Consider the following 15,408-nt stretch of genomic DNA (forward strand, 5'->3'; position numbering starts at 1 on the left):
GAGAAGCACAGGGACACCTGGAGACACAGACACCAATAGCCGGACATCAAGAGAGGCAGATACTCAGAGACACCGCAGAAATGCAGAGAGAAAAACTGGCGACACAGAGACAGGCAGAGTGAAGAACTCAGAGACAGAGATGCAGAGAGAGGCCCAAAGCCAACCCCTGAGAAATGCATAGAATCAGAAATTCGGAGAGAGACAGACACTGGCACTGAGGGGTGAGGAAGCCCCTAGAGTTCAAGGTTGTGGATTGGCTGGGAAGGGGGAGGGGGATACCAAAAAAGATCAGTGTCCGATGGAGGTGGGGAGTGTGAGGTCCTGTGGGCCTGACACACCCCTCCCCCTCCCTCTCCCCCTCACACACCTGTTTCCCCGTTTTAGCGCCTGTTGTCACCCGGGTGGAATCCTGGTGGCAGACAAAGGGATGGGGGTGGGGAGGGGGGGACAGAGAGATGGACAGAGACAGAGGTGGAGAGATGGAGAAGCTGAGACAGACACACACAGAGAAACACAGGCGGAGAGTCATAGAGACAAAGGAGAGATAGAGACAGGGAAACGGGGTATGGGAAGTGGAGGCCCAGAGAGACACAGAGAAAGGGACCCCTTCATGGAGCGAGAAGGGGTCCCTTGTACCCCTTTCATCAATAAGCATCCTCCAAGGACCTACTGCGTGCTGAGCCCAGGGGCTTCAGGGCATAGTGTGCCGTGTGATCTGGGAGATGGGGAGCCCGAGGGCGGCCCCACCCAGCCTGGGGTTCCTGGACAATGCTTTTGGGATGGAGGAGAGGCCTTGGAACAGCCAGGAGGTGCCTCGATCCCGAAAGTGGAGCCAGAGTGGGGGCAGGGCAGCCTCTGAGTGTCAGGAAAGGAATTCTCTACCCCTCCCTCTCCCCCTGGGGCGGGGCTGAGCCTCCCACTATAAACTGGGGGTGCTTCAGCCTGCCCAGCAAGACTGCCCCACTGCTCACGCCTCTGCAGACGCAGCCTCAGGTAACGGTCCCAGAGGAACTGGGGATGGAAGGGAACGTATTAGGACTTGAGGGTTATAGAAGCTGGGAGTGCAGGGTTTGGGTGTCCCAGAATATAACATCTTAGGACCTCGGAGGTCTGAGTCTGAGGGAATCTCAGAAACTGGGAGTCCCTGGGCTTGGATGACAGACAGTCTGGGTGTCAGAACTGGGGGGCAGTGTCTCAGAATCTGGCGATTTAGGAATCGAGGTCGCAGAGTCTGATGTCTCATGATGGGAGGTATTAGAATTTGTAATGTCATATTTTGGGGTTTCATGAATCAGTCCCCTGAGTTTAGGCATCCAGATTTTGGGGTCTCACAGTCCCGAGGTTTCAGAATTTAGGGGATGTCAAGACCTAGGGGGTCAAGATTTTAGGGCACCCATAATTGGGAGTCTCGACAGTTGGAGTCTCAGAATCTGGAGATATGAGGAGTTACTGGCTTTCAGAATTCATAAATTGGGGTCTGTGGGTATGGGGATTTTGTGGGGTCTCTCAACCTGGACGCCTTGGGGATCTCAGAGATTGGGGAGTCTTAGTATTTAGGGGTCAGGATGAGGTCTGGGGACAGAAGCTGCTCTTATGTGTCCTGTCCCCTCCATGGCAGTGGGTGAAGGTGAAAGGAGGCGACAGGTGGGCAGATAACCAGCCAAAGGGGAGGGGACCTGGGGTGGGAGAGGGCAGCGGGTATGATTAATTATCCTAGAACCCCCCCCTCCACGAATACTTCTCAGGAGATGTCCTCTGTGTCACTCTCTACGACATCTCCCCAAAATAGACCCTGGGGGTGGGGCAGCTATTGTCTTCGGGCCACTGTCCCTTCCCAAATACCTTCTCCTAATCCCTACTCAGATCAGGTTCCTACGGACTTGTCATAAGACAAAAGGGGACAGCTGTGGTCAGGGGGCGGGGGCTGCAGCCTTGGGGCTCTGCCCAGACCGTATCTCCCAATGCGCTGTCTTCACCCGCGGTTTAGGAGTCTTTAGGAGTTGGGGGTCCCCAGCCCCTCCTCCCTCAGACCCAGGGGTCCAGGCCCCCAGCCCCTCCCCCATCAGACCCAGGGCTCCAGGCCCCCAGCCCCTCCTCCCTCAGACCCAGGAGTCCAGGCCCCCAACCCCTCCTCCCTCAGACCCAGGGGACCGGGCCCCCAGCCCCTCCTCCCTCAGACCCAGGGGTCCCGGCCCCCAGCCCCTCCTCCCTCAGACCCAGGAGTCCAGGCCCCCGGCCCCTCCCCCCTCAGACCCAGGGCTCCGGGCCCCCAGCCCCTCCCCCCTCAGACCCAGGGGTCCGGGCCCCCAGCCCCTCCTCCCTCAGATCCAGGGGTCCCGGCCCCCAGCCCCTCCCCCCTCAGACCCAGGGGTCCCGGCCCCCAGCCCCTCCCCCCTCAGACCCAGGGGTCCCGGCCCCCAGCCCCTCCCCCCTCAGACCCAGGGGTCCCGGCCCCCAGCCCCTCCTCCTCTGGGCCCCACCCCACTCCGCCTGTTCTCTGCTGCTCGTAGGTCACACCAGGACACCAGGATGTCGGACGCCGAAGAGCAGGAATATGAGTGAGTGATGCTGGCAGGAGGGCTGGGGCCCTGCAGCGGTGGAGACACCTCCCCCCGCCAAGGCGCCTAACTCTCCCCCTCCCTCTTTCCTTCCCACCCGGGTCCCCAGGGAGCAGCCTGAAGGTGAGTGGAGAGTGGGCTGGCCTTGGGGGGGGAGGGGAGGTGGGGACGCCTCGGCGCATCTTAGCCCACCCTGCCCTACGCCCACCCTCCTGGTCCGCACAGCCCGTGGGAAAAGCTCAGTGGGCCCACTTGCAGCTGAGGCCCAGAGGGGTCCCCCCGTCTAGATGAGACTCGAACCCGAGCGCGGGTCTCTGCGCACTCCCCCACTCTTCCCCCATCTGAAGCCCCTTCCGTCCCCGCCCCGGGCTCCTCACGCCGCCTCTTCTCTCCCCCACCCCTTCCAGAAGAGGAGGCTGCGGAGGAGGAGGAGGAAGGTGAGGCCCTGGACTCCGCAGGTCTGGAGCTGGACGCAGGACCGGGGGGCTGGGTGGGCGGGGGACGGGGATCTCGATGGCCTCGGCCTCAGCTCCTTTAACAGCCTCTCCCCTCTCTCCCCTCTCTCCCCTTCCCGCATCCGGGCATGGCTGCTCCCCTCCCCCAGCTCCCCAAATCCTCGCTTCTCGTCCCGCCCCCTCCCCAGCCCCCGAGGAGCCGGAGCCGGTGGCTGAGCGAGGTAACCGCGGCCGCTTCGCTTCCTGAGGCCGATTTCGGGGGTCCTCAGGGCCCTGACCTCCAAGATGACTCCCTCCCGCTCCCGTAACCCGTCCCCGTAACCCGCCCCGGGCCCGGTCCTTTAAGCCCCGGAGAGCTCTCGCGCTCTCTGGCGGCCAGGAAGGGAAATAGCCTCGCAACGGCTTTAACCCGTTCCCTTCCTTCTTAAAGGGACCGACACCCAAGCCTTCTTCCCCAGTCTGGAGGAATACGTATAGAAGGGTTGGATGTTTGCGGAGAGGCACCCCTCCCCCCTCTCATCTTCGCCTGTCTGTTACTTGTCTCCTTCATATACATTCAAAGGTTGGGGCGTGGGCTGTAGAAGGGACTAGCGGTGGGAGTCCGTATTCCTCTGTCCCCAAGGGGGAGGGGGCTGGGGACGCAACTCCTGAGTCACCGAGTGAAGAGGGGGCTTGGGGCCTCCCTGCACTGCTAGATCTTGATGGAGGGCAGGAGCTCTGGGTATGTAGAACGAGGGTCTGAGGGTTTGCTTTTTTTTTCTCCTTATGGTCTGGGGGTTTGGACACCTGGGTTCCCAGAGAAGTGGGAGGGGGATCCCCACACCAGTTCTGAATGTATATCTGATGCGTGTGACCCTCTCCCTCCTTTATGGCCACCCCGATTTCCCTTATCCTCTTCCCCCCCCATACCCTTCCCCCAGAGCTGCAGGAGAAGGGAACTGGGCTTGTGGGGACCAAGGCTTGGAGGGGGGGGTCCCTCCTTTGGATGTGTCATGCCCACCCCAAGAACTCTTGCTAATTATCTTTTTGTATCCCTCCACCAGAAGAGGAGCGCCCCAAACCAAGGTGAGATCCTGGGGGGGTGGGGGTCCCAATCATGTCCTCTTAAATATGTCCCCCACCTCCAGAGATAGGGTGCAAGAAAGGCAGAGAAGGAGAGTGGGGAAATGGAAACATAGAAAAGGACAGTGATTCCTTCTTTCCACAAACATTTCTGGTGAACTTCCCACTGTGTTTGGCAAGAGTTAGACTCTTGCTGTCCTGTTGGTGAAACAGACCCAGATACAGCAATGGTAGTGCAGAAGAGGGCCCTATCTGTGCCCTAGGCAATCAAGGAAGGCTTCCCAGGGGAGGTGATGCCGAGTCCTGAGGCGGAGTCCTTCAGTTTGCTAGCTGAAGGAAGTAGAAGGGAGATTGTAGATGACGAAGCGGAGTGGTGTGTGCAAAGTCCAGTAGCTGGATCTAGGCTAGTTTTTCAGGGAACAGATGCAGACACAGGTCATTCTGATGAGAAAGATCCAAACTAGGCAGACCAGTGAAGTCTGTGAGAGCTCACCCCTGGAGGGTGTGACATTGGGGACAAAGCTTGGAGATGCAAGGAGGCAGCAATCGAGCATGAGATGCAGAAATTCTCTGGGGCACCGGGGAGCCATGGAAGGGCTGTCCTCAATTCAGGGACTGTATCCCCCCAAATCCCTGCCCTCCCCGCCAGAGGAAGAGGCCAGCAAGTGCCTTCTCGTTGGGTTCACTGCCTGGAGTGGCGTGATTAGTGGTCAATTTCAGTGGGGGCCGAGGATCAGATCTGGCTGAGAGCACAGGGGCACATGAAAGCACACGTGTGCTTCAGTGTCAGGGAAAGCTTGTTGGAGGAGGGAAGGTCTCGGGTGGAGTATATCAGGGGAAGGGCATTGTAGACAGAGCAAACGGAGTGTGCAAAGGCCCGGGGGCACAAAGGCACATGACACGGCCAGGGAACTGTAGGATGTGGTGAGTTTTCAAGGGGAAAAGGCCTAAGCTGGAGCAGAGGGCATAGGGTGGAAAGGGGCCACAGACTGAGAGACCCACAGGTTGATGAGCTCAGTTGTGGCAGGGTGTGTGCAAAGGCAGGAAATGTTCAGGAAGCGTCTGTTTACTGGAGTCTGGGGTTTGGGAGAGAGTCTGGGCTGGAGACAGAGTTGGTGAATCCTCGGTAATTGATGATAATCGAAGTCACAGGCGTGAATGACATTAATCACAAGAGTGTCCCACGAATGACTCAAAGGGCAAAACTCTCTTAATCTGAATAATAGAAATTGTTGCTTTTTATTAAACCAGGAAAGATGAAGCATAATTTGTTTAAAATTCTCTTTGATCATTGAATGACCAAAAAAGGAAACAAAAAGTCAAATATATGAGGGTTTTTTTCATTCCTTAAGTTAAACTTTAAAACTGTATTTAAGGAATCAAATCTTACAAAATCCTGGAAGGTTTTGGTAATGATGATGATAATTTCAAGGAAATTAATAAAATACCTATTGATTTTAATGTGTATTTTATTCAATAGTTTTGGTATCTTGCCATGGAGGATACTAGCCCAGCCTAGCAGAAAAGTGCAATATGTATAGCGTATTTTGACATTTTAAAAGTTATATTCCATAACCATTTTGAAATGCTGGACAAACATAAAAAAAAAATCCCATACAAAGTTATTTGCATTTAATTCAGTTAATCAGGCATTTTGAAAGCTAATTGATTAAAACACTGTAATATGATTGAAATTTTGTAACATTTTAATGTTATTTTTACTCTACTGTGAAAAGTTTTTTATACGATATACACACCCTAGTTTATTTTTGTGTCTTAGTGTGGACTTACAAATTTACTACAGGTATCCTGAGCCAGGAACACAATCAGGTTTCAGGCCAGTTTGATACTGGCTATTCTTAATCTTCATATGCGTGTAGGACTTCGAACCAAATGTTATGTCAGTGGGACTGTGCTGTCTGTGGAAGTTAATAGATTACATGATCATTTTCCTCAGACTTGAAGGAGAGTGATAAATAAGATTTGGAGTCATAGGGTACTGATGTACAATTTAAGGATTAAAGTTTCTTATAAATCAGTTGTGAAAAATGAATTATTAAATTAAATGTTGACTTCCTAGTATAAAACTGCAAGAATAAAAATAAATTCTCCAGCTTAAAAAAAAAAGGAAAGAAAGAAAGAAAGAGAAAATTCCAGGAAGTGGGAGTGCCCAGGGCAGGAAATCAAGGAGAGGACAAGGGCAGTCCCCCAGAGCAGCACCACCCAATACAAATACAATGCAAGCCATATATGTAATAACTTAAAAAACAATTTTTTTTTTTACTAGCAGCCTTTTAAGAAGTAAACCCAAACAGGTAAAATTAATCCCAATAGCGTATTTTACTCAACCTGTTATAGCCAAAATCTCGTAATTTCAACATTCATCCATATAAAACGTTATTAGTAAAATATTTTACATTCTTTTGTTCAACCAAGTCTGTGAAATCCAGTGCATTTCACTGACAGCCCCTCTGATCTGGACCAGCCACATTCCAGGCGCTCAGCACACGTGTGGCTGGTGCAGCCCAGCAGGGAGGTCAGACTACTCAGTGTTTCTTCTCTTCTGTCCACTCAGCCGGCCCGTGGTGCCTCCGCTGATACCCCCAAAGATCCCAGAGGGGGAACGTGTGGACTTCGACGTAAGTAACAGACATCCCATCCCAGCAGGGGCTGCTAGCCTATAGGGTGCAAATTAGGAAGAGGCGCCCCTTCCTAGCCACTGTTTTTTGTTTGTTTTTGTCTTTTCCCTTTTGTTTGTTTGTTTCCTACCCCCTTCTTTTGGAATTGTGCCTTGACAGCCCCTTAGTTTAGTGTCAGAATACGATGCTTTGCTGCCATCTGCTGGAAACACAGTGCATGGCAGACGTCTGTCCCAGCTGTCAACGCCACCAATTCTTTTTTTTTTTTTTTTTTAATTTATTTTTGCCTGCGTTGGGTCTTCGTTGCTCCGCGCGGGCTTTCTCTAGTTGCAGAGCGAGCGGGGGCTACTCTTCGTTGCGGTGCGCGGGCTCCTCATTGCGGTGGCTTCTCTTGTTGCGGAGCACGGGCTCTAGGCGCACAGGCTTTAGTAGTTGTGGCTCACGGGCTCTAGAGCGCAGGCTCAGTAGTTGTGGCGCACGGGCTTAGTTGCTCTGTGGCATGTGGTATCTTCCCAGACTAGGGCTCAAACATGTGTGCCCTGCATTGGCAGACGGATTCTTAACCACTGGGCCACCAGGGAAGCCCAACCACACCAATTCTTGCTGCAAAGGGCTCCCCCTCCTGATGCTTCTCAGAAGTGCTGAGAGGTTGGCGCCCTCTTGGGGCACCACCTGGGGAATGACCGTGCTCCCACCCTCTGTCCCCTAGGACATCCACCGGAAGCGCATGGAAAAAGATCTGCTGGAGCTGCAGACGCTCATTGATGTGCATTTTGAACAGCGGAAGAAAGAGGAAGAGGAGCTTGTGGCGCTAAAAGAACGCATTGTGAGTCAAGGGAGGTGGGGTTCCCCAAATTCTTCTCCCTCCTTCCATCCTTTGGGTCTTGGGAGATACGTTCCCGTCCAATACAGACCCAAGGCTGAAACTTTTGGGAAAGTACCCAAGTTGGTGCCCATCGCCACTCTTGACCTACCCTGGGAAGTGATAAAGGGGGTGCTTGGTGGTCCCTGCACCCCCTCATTCTTCTCTCTCCCCCAGGAGCGGCGCCGGTCGGAGAGAGCTGAGCAACAGCGCTTCAGAACCGAGAAGGAGCGCGAGCGTCAGGCTAAGCTGGTGGTGGGTGTTTCCCCTCCTCCCGGAGCCCAAATGTTACTTTTTCAGCTGGACACTGCAATTTTCCACTCATAATATTCTCTGTGATCCCATAAAAGTCCTCATGCTGTATTATTCAAGGGTCTTTCTGTTGGAAGGGACAGAAACTCCAACCCAAACTGAACTTAGCAGAAAGAGAACTTTATTGGCTCATATAACTAAAAGGTCTAGGGCATGGCTTGCTTCAGGCATGGCTGGATCAAGGGACTCAAATAATATCACAAAGACCCAGCTTTTATCTTCCCATCTTGGCCAATATTTCTGTGGACAATGTGTCCAGGAGGGTACGCAACTCATCCTGGTTTGCCTGGCACTTTCCTGGTCTGAGCCCTGAAAATCCTGCATCCGGTCAGTCCCAGGCAAACCAGATGGTTCCCAGGCAGGGGTGGCAAATGGCCACCAGCAACTCTGGCTTAAACTCATCTTTTCTCTGTCTCCTGCACAAATCCTGGGATGTTTTCAGATTGTTCACCTGTCCACTGTGGAGTGAATCACTGGCTAGTTGGGAGACAGTGGTTAGAATGCTTCCATTGGTTTAACCCTTGAAAACATGACCTGACTTGGCATCAGGAGTGGCTCACTCAAACCACTTTTTTTTTTTTTTTTGCCACGCTGCACGGCACGTGGGATCTTAGTTCCCCGACCAGGGATCGAACCCATGCCCCCTCACAGAGTCTTAACCACTGGACCACCAGCGAAGTCCCTCAAACCACTTTATTTATTTATTTATTTATTGGCTGCATTGGGTCTTCGTTGCTGCGTGTGGGCTTTCTCTAGTTGCGGGGAGCGGGGGCTACTCTTCGTTGCGGTGCACGGGCTTCTCACTGCGGTGGCTTCTCTTGTTTCAGAGCACGGGCTCTAGACATGTGGGCTTCACTAGTTGTGGCACGCAGGCTCAGTAGGTGTGGCTTGTGGGCTCTAGAGCACAGGCTCAGTAGTTGTGGCGCACGGGCTTAGTTGCTCCATGACATGTGGGATAGTCCCGGACCAGGGCTCGAACCCGTGTCCCCTGCATTGGCAGGCGGATTCTTAACCACTGTGCCACCAGGGAAGCCCCCTGAAACCACTTTTAAAGAACAGGAAACGGGTGGTGTGGTACGCAAAGGACTGGTCTCCCAAAAATGTCCACATCTTAATTCCCAGAGACTATGAATATGGGAACCTACCTGGCAAAAGGGACTTTGTAGGTATGATTAAGTTAAGGATCTTGAGATCGGGAGATTCTCCTGGATTTTCTGGGTGAGCCCAATGTTATCACAAGGGTCCTTATACAAGGGAGGACCTTTGAAGATGGAGGAAGTGGCCCCGAGCCAAGGGATGCAGGCGGCCCCTAGAAGCCAGAAGAGCAAAGGGAGTGAATCTCCCCTAATGCCTCCAGAAGGACCCAGCCGTGTCCATACCTTGACTTAGCTCATGAGACCCATTTCAGACTTCTGACCTGCAGAACTATAAGCTGATAAACTTTCATTGTTTTAAGCCACTGTGTTTGCAAATTACAGCAGCGAGAGGAAATTAATTCAGGTGGGGAATCCTGGACAAGTGAAACACCATCATACCCATCCACCTGCCTCTCCAGTGGGGAGGGGGCTTTGGTCTGGACAAGCCACTAATTCTGGAACATGCAATGCAGACTTTCTGGTTGTGGTAATGCCTTAGTGAAGGCATTCTAGAACCTCTTCCTCAGGCTCAAGGCCAAGAGCCTCTTTACTGCCCCAAGCCCCCCGACTCCCATCACAAGTTACCTTCCATGACCCTCTGAGGACAGTCATTCTCCTCTCATGAGACTAAGGAAGAGTAAGTCCCAGAGAGGGTATGTGCCTGCACTGAGGTCACACAGCAAAGATCACCATTGGCCATTTCAGGCTGGAGCATGCAGAAAAAGCAAGCACATCCCTCCACTAGTTTAATATTTTCCTTGGGGGTGGTATATAAAGTCTCAAAGAGGAGGAAGGACTTGCAGGTGGTCACACAGCCAGGCCTGGAAAGGTGAGGAGGGGACCGTCAGCATCCTTGCCTGTTCTGATATTGACCTTGTTTTACGCTTGGGTCTGATTGATCCCCGCTTCACTCAGTGCAGAAGAGGGCCCCCTCCCACGTGCCCATCTCAGACCCCCTCCCCTCTCAGTCCAGGGTGCTGGAGGGAGGCCCAGGAATTAAACCCTTTCTTCCCGCAGGAGGAGAAGATGCGGAAGGAAGAGGAAGAGGCCAAGAAGCGGGCTGAGGACGACGCCAAGAAGAAGAAGGTTCTGTCCAACATTGGGGCCCACTTTGGGGGCTACCTGGTCAAGGTGAGCTCAGCCTGCTGGGGCCTCAACCGGAAACGGGTGGTGTGGTGCGCAAAGGACTGGTCTCCCTAAGACGTGGGAGGAGGGGCTGGGGGCCCGGACCCCTGGGTCTGAGGGTGGAGGGGCTGGGGGTCTGGGCTGATGGAGGAGGGGCTTGTGGCCCGGACCCCTGGGTCTGAGGGAGGAGGGGATGGGGGCCCGGACCCCTGGGTCTGAGGGAGGAGGGGCTGGGGGCCTGGGCCCCTGGGTCTGAGGGAGGAGGGGCTGGGGGCCTGGGCCCCTGGGTCTGAGGGAGGAGGGGCTGGGGGCCTGGACCCCTGGGTCTGAGGGAGGAGGGGCTGGGGGCCTGGGCCCCTGGGTCTGAGGGAGGAGGGGCTGGGGGCCCGGACCCCTGGGTCTGAGGGAGGAGGGGCTGGGGGCCTGGGCCCCTGGGTCTGAGGGAGGAGGGGCTGGGGGCCCGGACCCCTGGGTCCTGAGGCGCGGAGCCATCGGGTGACCCATCCCCCAGCTCACAATGTCCTTTCCAACCGTCAGGCAGAACAGAAGCGGGGTAAGCGCCAGACAGGGCGTGAGACGAAAGTGCGCGTCTTGTCGGAGCGTAAAAAGCCTCTGAACATCGACCACATGGGAGAAGAACAGCTCCGGTAGGTGGGAGAGGCCTGGGTATGAGACAGGCAGATAAGGGGATGCCTGACCCAGATCCGAGTTGGGCAGAAGCCCTGGTGCTGTGTGACTTTAGGCAAGTGTCTCTCCCTCTCTGCGCCCCTGTAGACTCCCCTGTGGAATGTTTCACTGATATAGGACCCATGTTTTGTGGGTGCCGAGACCTGTAGAGTCTGGGTGATAATACGGAAGCCAGACAACAGATCTGACCAAAATTTAGGAGATGATGGTGTTTTGATGTCCCCTGGGAACTCTGAATGGGCCCCATCTTTTACCTGAATTAAAGCCAGACGCACTGGCAACAGTTTTCCAGCCACATCTCTTCTGGATGGGGCTCTATCTTGCCCTTCACAGCTCACTGTCTGCACAGCCTGGATCTCGGGATAAGCCACCTGAGGGAAGGCCGGGGAGGGTCTTTCCTTCGGGGCCCTCGTCTGCGTCTTGACATTTTCTGGCCCAGGCACAGACTTTAAAGTCAGAAACATCCACCACCTTATAGGCAGCACAGTGATGGGGTTTGGAGCTCAACATCTGAAACCACTTGCCAGGGGCTCATTGCCGGCTGCACCACTTACAGCTGTGTGATCTTAGGCACGTTGTTTACCTTCTGTGAGCCTTGCTTCCCTCACCAGTAAAATGAGGCTGTGATAACAAAATCTACATCACAGAGCAGTGGAAGGTCAGTGAGCCCATCACCATCGTCATCATAACGGCAGCAGCAGCCCCCTGTGGAGGGCTTACAACCCTAAGAGGCAGATACTATAATACTGTTATCACCCTCATGTTAAAGATAAGCAAGCAACTGGAACATACAAAAAAAAAAAAAAAAAAAAAAAGAGCAACCCTAGGCACAGAGAGGTTGAGTAACCTTTCCAGGGTTGCACACCTTGCAAGTGGAAGAGTGGGGATTTGAACCCAGGCAGTCTGGTGCGGTAGTCTGTGCTCTTCATCACTCTTTTACAAAGTGGTGTGATGGTAAATGTTTAACACGTGGATCTCCAGGGCCTAAAAGTCCACATCTTAGCATTTGCTCATTTCCACGGTGTAAATACTCCCACTGTGCTGATTTCAAACTACCAGTGTGAGAACAGTGCACTCGGAGTCGGGAAAGGGTGCGCAGATTTGGCTCCAGCCCACCACTGGCGATGTGCCGTCCTTCCCCAGTCACGTTATCACAGGGCCTAGCACTAAATAACAGGTCACTAAAGTTCCTTTTTCCTCCTCTTTCCTTCCCTCACCACACATCCACTCATAATTTGGGCCTACTAATTTTTTTTTTTTAATTTTATTTATTTATTTATTTATTTATTTTTGGCTGTGTTGGGTCTTCGTTTCTGTGCGAGGGCTTTCTCTAGTTGCGGCAAGTGGGGACCACTCTTCATCGCGGTGCGCGGGCCTTTCACTATCGCGGCCTCTCTTGTTGCGGAGCACAGGCTCCAGACGCGCAGGCTCAGTAGTTGTGGCTCACGGGCCTAGTTGCTCCGCGGCATGTGGGATCTTCCCAGACCAGGGCTCGAACCCGTGTCCCCTGCATTGGCAGGCAGATTCTCAACCACTGCGCCACCAGGGAAGCCCAGGGGTCTACTAATATTTTTTGAGGATCTCAAGTTATTTAAGTTTTATTTATTAGATAGAGGTCATGTGATGGTCTATAAAATTTTAAAGTAAAATACACCACGGAAGAGACAGCATTTGAAGACCATTAGCTGGCAAAAGAAAACAAAGACTGCTAGTAAGAATAAAAAGAATAGTAACAACTAGCTTTGTCGAGTATTTAGCATGTGCCAGGTACTTTATACCTATTCTCTCATTCTATAACAGTTCAAGGCAGTAGATTTTTAAGTTCAGAATAAGTTTGGCCTCTAATAACTGAGATCTGACTATAGCAGCCTAAAATATAGAGGTTTGTTTTCTCACGTAGAAGAAATCTGTAGTCCATAGCTGGTATGGCAACTCTACAAAATCATTAGAGACTCAGGCTCCTATTTTTCTGCTCCACTACTTTTAGCCCGATATTTCTGTCCTCAAAATCACCTCATGGTCCAATATGGCTGCTGGAGTTCCAGCCATCACATCCAAGCAGCAGAAATTACAAAGCAAAACCCACAAAGTCTTACCTGGAAGCTCCACCCAATGACCTACTTTCATCCCATTGGCTACCCTACCTGTAAGGGAGCTTGGGGAGAGAAACTTTTTAACTGAGCCTACTGCAAAAAATTCGATTTCTAAGGAAGAAAGGGAGAAGGTGGGCAACCAGCCATTTCTTTCACCGTTTGATTTCTACATTTTTCTGGAGAGGGAGAAAGGATCCTAGGGGGAGTCACTTGGCCATAGTCACAAACCAGAGAATTCCAAAGCTGGTATTTGAACCAAGGCTTTCTGACTCCAGGGCCTAGGCCCTTAACCGTGCTCATTCTCCCTTAGAGAAACGTGAGCTCTCTGTTTTGGATATGGAGAAGTGGGCAGAGGTTTTAAAACCCCTTGCTGCAATTCACTTTGAATATCGTGGCCTCCAATATTAACAAAATGGCACCAATAATGTCGAACTCAGAGACTCGCTGTGTGGCTTTGAACAGTTCCCTCAACCTCTTTGGGCTCATGGCCTGGCCTGGCTCCCTTCCATGACAGCCCTTCTGCCCTGCCAGGGAGAAGGCCCAGGAACTGTCAGACTGGATCCACCACTTGGAGTCCGAGAAGTTTGACCTGATGGAGAAGATGAAGCAGCAGAAATATGAGGTGAGACCCATCTCTGCTGAAGGCCAGGCTGGGCTGGGGATGGCTGGGTGCGGAGCTGGGCTGGGGCTGGGTAGGGGGTGAGCGGGCCTGTCCCTCCGGCTGTGCCAGAATCTCCCTCCTGTCTCTGCAGATCAATGTTCTGTACAATCGCATCAGCCACGCCCAGAAGTTGTAAGTGTGAACCCGGCCCTGAGCCCCACACCCCTCCCTCTGACTCTTGGGGCCTCTCTTTCCTTTCCTCTTGCTGTCCCTTACTCTGAGTTTCAGTTCTCCACCCCTTCTTGGGGGCTCTGTCTTTGTCCCTCTTTCTCTGGGACGGTCTCATAATCTGTCCTTTCCTCTCCACCCTCCAGCTCTCTTCTGGGGTCTCAATGCCCGTTTCTATGTCCCTCTAAATCACTGGTTCTCGGGGCGGGGGTGATCTTGCCCCCGAGCCCGGGGACATCGGGGGATGTCTGGAACCTGTTTGGGGAGGGGGACACTACTGGCACCCGGTGGGTGGAGCCCAGGGCTGCTGTTGCACGTCCTACAACGCACAGGACGGCCCCCACCACAGAATGATCCGGCCCCGAATGTCGCTCGTGCTGAGGTTGAGAAGCCCGGCTTTTCCTCTGTTTCTTGTTCTGTCTCCCCTCTCTCCTTCCCTCCCTCCCTCCCCTCTGCCTTCTCTTCATCTTCTCTCTCCATCTCACTTTCCATCTTTCTGTCTCTTTCACCCCAGCCTCCCCGACCCTCTCTCAGTCACTCACCCTTTCCTTCCCCCTTCCCTGTACCCATAAATATTTATCAGCGCCCACATGAGCATCCCGAGCTCACTCACTGACACCAACTCCTACCCGCCTGTGGGCCTGTGACCACTAATCACGCCACTCCAGGCAGTGAACCCAATGAGAAGGCACTTGCCGGCCTCTTCCTCTGGCGGGGAGGGCGGGGATTTGGGGGGATGGGCTCCCTGAATTGAGGACAGGGACCCATCTCAGAGGTGGGTCAGGGAGGCCTTCCTTCCTGACACCCCTCCTTCTCCTACAGCCGGAAGGGGGCCGGGAAGGGCCGCGTTGGAGGCCGCTGGAAGTGAGGATCTGGGCACTGCCCCCCGACCCCCCTCCAGGCACCCGGGAGCACTGGGAGTGTGTGTCCCATCTGTGGCTTGAAATAAATGCTCCCCCTGCAGCACCTGCTGTTCTTTGATTGTTATTATTAGAATCTTCAACAATCATGACAGTGATGTGTAAGCTTGAACCCTCACACACAGCTGGCAGGAATGTAAAATGGGGCTGCCGCTTTGGAAAACGGTCCAGCGGTTCCTCAAAAAGTTAAACGTAGAGTTACCATAGGACCCAGCAATTCTGCCCCAAGAGAACTGAAAATCTCTGTCCTCACAAAAACTTGTACAGGAATCTTGGCAGCGTTACTCACGATAGCCAAGAGGTGGAAACAACCCAAACGTCCGTCCACTGGTGAATGGATACAAGGGAATATCATTCAGCCATAAAAACGAATGAGGCTCTGACACAGGCTACAATGTAGATGAGTCTCCAAATCATAACGAAAGAAGCCAGACACAAAAGGCCACACATTGTGTGATGCCACTGATAGGAAATTTCTAGAAGGCAAATCCATAGAGGCAGGGAGTAGAGTCGTGGTCTCCAGGGCCTCAGGGGAAGGAAGGAATGAGGGGTTATGGCTAAAAGGAATGGTGTTTCTTTTTGGGGGTGATGGGAGTGTCGTGGAATTAGACAGTAGTGACGGTTGCACAACCTTGTGAATAGACTGAAAACAAAAACCCACTGATCACACTGCTATATATAAGATAGATAACCAACAAGGACCTACTGTACAGCACAGGGAACTATACTC

At 53.1% G+C, this 15,408-nt stretch overlaps 1 protein-coding gene across 12 annotated transcripts; it reads left to right on the forward strand.

Moving 5' to 3' along the window:
- The first annotated feature begins 891 nt into the window (after positions 1 to 891).
- Positions 892 to 14,724, forward strand: TNNT1 (troponin T1, slow skeletal type). Of its 12 annotated transcripts, none has more exons than XM_082436727.1 (14): positions 892 to 993; positions 2,511 to 2,558; positions 2,659 to 2,681; positions 2,966 to 3,016; positions 3,163 to 3,234; positions 4,057 to 4,078; positions 6,651 to 6,714; positions 7,424 to 7,540; positions 7,754 to 7,831; positions 10,042 to 10,155; positions 10,687 to 10,796; positions 13,461 to 13,551; positions 13,682 to 13,722; positions 14,581 to 14,724. In XM_082436727.1, the coding sequence occupies exons 2-14, from the start codon at positions 2,530 to 2,532 to the stop codon at positions 14,624 to 14,626; spliced, it is 858 nt and encodes a 285-aa protein (XP_082292853.1). In that variant the 5' UTR covers positions 892 to 993; positions 2,511 to 2,529; the 3' UTR covers positions 14,627 to 14,724. The 12 variants fall into 12 exon arrangements, with proteins under 12 accessions (XP_082292853.1, XP_082292858.1, XP_082292857.1 ...); XM_082436732.1 differs by having other exon boundaries at positions 2,966 to 2,995; XM_082436731.1 differs by having other exon boundaries at positions 2,668 to 2,681.
- Positions 14,725 to 15,408: the final 684 nt, after the last annotated feature.

The sequence above is a fragment of the Balaenoptera physalus genome (genome assembly GCF_965194825.1).
Source record: "Balaenoptera physalus genome assembly, chromosome: 19".
NCBI classification, from domain to species: domain Eukaryota; kingdom Metazoa; phylum Chordata; class Mammalia; order Artiodactyla; family Balaenopteridae; genus Balaenoptera; species Balaenoptera physalus.